This window comes from Acanthisitta chloris, unplaced genomic scaffold, assembly GCF_000695815.1.
Source record: "Acanthisitta chloris isolate BGI_N310 unplaced genomic scaffold, ASM69581v1 scaffold19255, whole genome shotgun sequence".
NCBI classification, from domain to species: Eukaryota; Metazoa; Chordata; class Aves; order Passeriformes; family Acanthisittidae; genus Acanthisitta; species Acanthisitta chloris.
Genome location: NW_008672349.1, coordinates 1,477 through 1,696, shown reverse-complemented (window position 1 = coordinate 1,696; position 220 = coordinate 1,477). Strand labels below are relative to the sequence as shown.

Sequence of the window (220 nt, the reverse complement as noted above, 5' to 3'; positions counted from 1 at the left end):
TCCTGACCAGCCTCTCCCGTTTCCCCCCAGGACCTGGACGTGGTGGGGGATGGGATGCAGTGCCCCCCATCCCCTCTGCTCTTTGACCCCTCGGTGTCCCTGGAGCAGTCCCTGCGGGATGTGGCCGAGGCTCCCATCGACATCCTGGCCCTGGAGGAGCCAGACAGGGGCAGTGCCTCGGCCCCACTGCTGCCCCCGGCTGAGCCCCCCACACAGGTAG

General features: G+C 69.1%; 1 protein-coding gene across 1 annotated transcript in view; it reads left to right on the top strand.

Annotated features, from left to right (window-relative positions):
* Nucleotides 1-216, top strand: part of KANSL2 (KAT8 regulatory NSL complex subunit 2) — a gene marked incomplete at both ends in the record, with an annotated part of 9,717 nt that extends 9,501 nt beyond the window's left edge. Inside the window, one exon of the mRNA XM_009074489.1 lies at nucleotides 31-216. Coding sequence (XP_009072737.1) covers nucleotides 31-216 — 186 coding nt within the window. The remainder of the gene's footprint in view (nucleotides 1-30) is intronic.
* Nucleotides 217-220: the final 4 nt, after the last annotated feature.